Source organism: Myotis brandtii, unplaced genomic scaffold (assembly GCF_000412655.1).
Source record: "Myotis brandtii unplaced genomic scaffold, ASM41265v1 scaffold537, whole genome shotgun sequence".
NCBI classification, from domain to species: Eukaryota; Metazoa; Chordata; class Mammalia; order Chiroptera; family Vespertilionidae; genus Myotis; species Myotis brandtii.
In genome coordinates this window covers 395,650-399,132 of record NW_005369971.1, presented here as the reverse complement: position 1 = coordinate 399,132, position 3,483 = coordinate 395,650, and the positions used below count along the sequence as shown (strand labels likewise).

General features: G+C 59.0%; 1 protein-coding gene across 1 annotated transcript in view; it reads left to right on the top strand.

Annotated features, from left to right (window-relative positions):
- TTLL8 (tubulin tyrosine ligase-like family member 8) overlaps positions 1–3,483 on the top strand; it is a 36,798-nt gene that overhangs the window by 17,484 nt on the left and 15,831 nt on the right. The window contains exons 3-4 of the mRNA XM_014549178.1: positions 174–256; positions 3,102–3,240. Of these exons, the coding sequence (XP_014404664.1) occupies positions 174–256; positions 3,102–3,240 (222 nt within the window). The remainder of the gene's footprint in view (positions 1–173; positions 257–3,101; positions 3,241–3,483) is intronic.

Genomic DNA, 3,483 nt, shown 5'->3' with positions numbered 1-3,483 from the left:
TGGGGGCAGAAGTGGGGCTGCACCTGCTGCTCAGGGCTGTGGGGCTCCTGGGTCCGTCCTGAATCGAGGACAGACTGGGGCAGGGTTGTGGGCAGCTGGGCCTCTGTGAACCCGCCTGGTGTCTCCGTGGTGAGAGCACCCATTTGCCTCCATATCTGCTCTCTCTTTTGCAGAATTAAAACGAGGAGACTCATCTGCCTCCCCCAAATTGGACAGATACAAAATGGCGAGACAGCTGACGGAAAAGGCAATCAAGGTAAATGCTCCTGGGGACTCGGTGGGGAGGGGCCTCCTTTTAAATATGGAATTTGATTTTGGAATTTGGGGAGTGAGTCCAGAGCTCTGACACCCAACACCCCCTCCCGGCCGGCCTTGGTCCCTGGCCCCCCAGGCCTGGTCCCCACGTGGAAGCTTGTGTTAGAGTTACTTTAAAAAAATTTTTAAATTTATTTCAGAGAGGAAGGGACAGGGAGAGAGAGAGAGAAACATCAATGGTGAGAGAGAATCATGGATGGGCTGCCTCCTGCACGCCCCCTACTGGGACTCGAGCCCGCAACCCGGGCAGGTGCCCTTGACCAGGAATGGAACCTGGGGCCCTTCAGTCCGCAGGCCAACGCTCTATCCACTGAGCCACACCAGCTAGGGCTAGAGTTACCTTTTATTTCAGCTGGACGCTGGAAATACTCTCAAGATTGGGGACGTGCAGACATACGAGGCGTGGAAGCCTGTCCCAGGTCCCGCCACGCGGCCTCAGGCCCTGGGCACACTTCCGGGCCAGGGTTCGGTGTCAGGGACAGGCTCGTGATGACCCGGAGCCCCGTGTGCCGGCCCCTGCTCCCCTGTGCTCTCGGGGCAGAAGGCGGGAGCCTGGGAGCCCCGAGGGACCCGGCACGTGGTTACGTGAGCCTGTGCTCAGTTGTTTCTCCTGAAGCACAGCACACGCCTAGTCACCCAGCTGCACGGCTCGCCATGCACCTGGGGAGAGAACCAGGACACGCATGACACGTGTGGTCAGGCAGCAGCCCCCACAGACCTGAGATGAGGAGATGTCCGTCACCCTTGGAAGCTGCCCCCCCTCAAATCCTTGCCGCCGCGGCCGTGCCTTCTGGAACCACCATCACCGCCTTTCAGGGATTTCATAGAAACAGAATCAGAGCAGCTCATGACTCAGTTTCCCTCTGCGGCCCGCAAACACATGAACACGCCCGACTACAGGCGCCCTCAGAGCACTGTGTTGGCTGCATTTCACGAGCTCTCATTTCTAGTATTTTTGTTGCGAGTCCATAGAAAGTATTTTATAATCCAAACTAGAGGCCTGGTGCACGAAAATTTGTGCACTCAGGGGAGGTCTCTCAGCCCAGCCTGCACCCTCTCACAATCCGGGACCCCTCGGGTAGGGTCCAGTCCCATTGCTCTGGTTCCCCAGAGCCTGTGGGCCGGGGGAGAGGGACCCAGAGGCCAGTCCGATCGCAGCAGGGCTCCGTTCCCACAGTTCCCTCCCGTCGCTGTGCCGCGGGCAGCCGGGACCCAGGACTGACTCCCGCCGCGCCGGCCGGGACCCTAGGCTGGTGTTCGGTCGCCGTCCGGACGTTTAGGTCGTGGCGGACCCTGGCTCTTTATATATGAGGATGATTCCTTCCTCCCTGGTCACGGGCAGCTGACCAGCCGCGTGCGAGTGTCTGCCCTCTTCCCAGGGTGCGTGTGGCTGAGCACGTGGTCGGCGTGAATCGTCCTGCCGAGATGCCCTGTGCCTGTGTCTGGTGAATGGGGCGGAAGGTGGTGTGAACGCTGGCTTCACACCCTCGGGCGGAGTCTCCTGTTTGTTCAGTCCTGTGGCCACACTTGGCTTCTGTCTGTGTCCCATCAGCCACGGGGAGAAGCGTGTTAACACCCTGTTACGCTGTGGATGTGTCTGCTCTTCCATTCTGTCCATTTTCGCTGCAGATAACGTGCAGCCCTGTCAACAGGTGCACACAAACGCATCGTTCTGCGGGGCCGACTCTTTTCTCTCAATTATTAAAAAATTGCCTTTACTCTAGCGATGTTCATGTGACCTCTTTTAATCCTCACCTGAGGATATTTTCCCATTGATTTTTAGAGAGAGTGGAAGGGAGAGGGGAAGACAGAGAAATATTGATGTGAGAGAGCATTGATGGGTTGCCTCCTGCACGTGCCCCAACCAGGCCCCAGGCTGGGGAGGAGCCTGCAACCGAGGTACGTGCTCTTGTCTGGGATCGAACCCGGGACCCTTCGGTCCGCAGGCCGACGCTCTACCCACTGAGCCAAGCCGGCCAGGGCGAGTGAGGTGACTTTGTCCCGACGTCTGTTCTGCCTCAGATGTGGGTCCTCTCACCTTCGGCCGGAGGCTGTGCTGTTCGTTTTCTCCTGCAAACAGCACAGGGTTGGGCTTTTAAAAATCGCGTCTGGTGCTCGTCACCTCCCAGCGGCAGCAGGAAGCGCGTTCATCCAGTCAGACTGCTGGTGCCTGACCTCTCCCTCCGCCGTCCTGTCTGCTCCGTCCCCTCTCCTTCCGTGCCTCCTGGGGACTGATTGCTTTATTTCTTTATTTAGTTCGTTAGTTAATCCTCCCCCGAGGACATTTTCCCATTGGTTTTTAGGGAGAGTGGAAGAGAGAGGGAGAGACACATCGATTGGTTGCCTCCTGCACAAGCCCCGACCAGGGCCTGGGCCAGGGAGGAGCCTGCAACTGAAGTACGTGCCCTTGATCGAATCGAACCCGGGACCCTTTGGTCCACAGGTCGACGCTCTATCCATTGAGCCACACCAACCAGGGCTGGACTGATTGCTTTTAAAAATTGCACTTCCTGCCCTAGCTAGTGTGGCTCAGTGGATAGAGCATCAGCTTATGGAGTGAAGGGTCCTGGGTTTAATTCCAGTCAAGGGCACAGGCCCGGGTTGCGGGCTCGGTCCCCAGCAGGGGGCATGCAGGAGGCAGCCGATCAGCGGTTCTCATCACTGATGTCTCGCTCTCTCCTCCCTTCCTCTCTGAAATCAGTGCAAACATATTTTAAAAAGAAAACTGCTCCCGCGGGACGAGCGTGCCCTGTTCCCCCGTCGCTGACTCTGTGCTCTCATTCGAGGACAAGAAGATCTTCTCCATCCACGGGCACTACCCCGTGGTGCGGGCGCTGCTGCGCAGGAAGGGCTGGGTGGAGAAGAAGCTGCACTTCCTGCCCCGGATCTCTGTCAGTGCCGACGGCGAAGGCGAAGGGGCCGCTGGTAGATATTGAAGCCCTCGTCCCTCCGTGTCCGACGCGTGTGTGTCTGTCTCGAGGCCCTGGGTCCTGGGGCTTGGGCCTCCCTCGAAGGCAGAGGACCCTCCTCCCCGTGCGGGAGCCGCGCTGCCTCCCACGCAGGCACCCACCGCCAGGCGAGCGCTCCCAAGCCTGGGTCTGGCCACATCTCAGTGCCGTCGCCCTGACCATCTCTCCTCCCCCTCAGCTCACACTGGGGCCTCCAGAC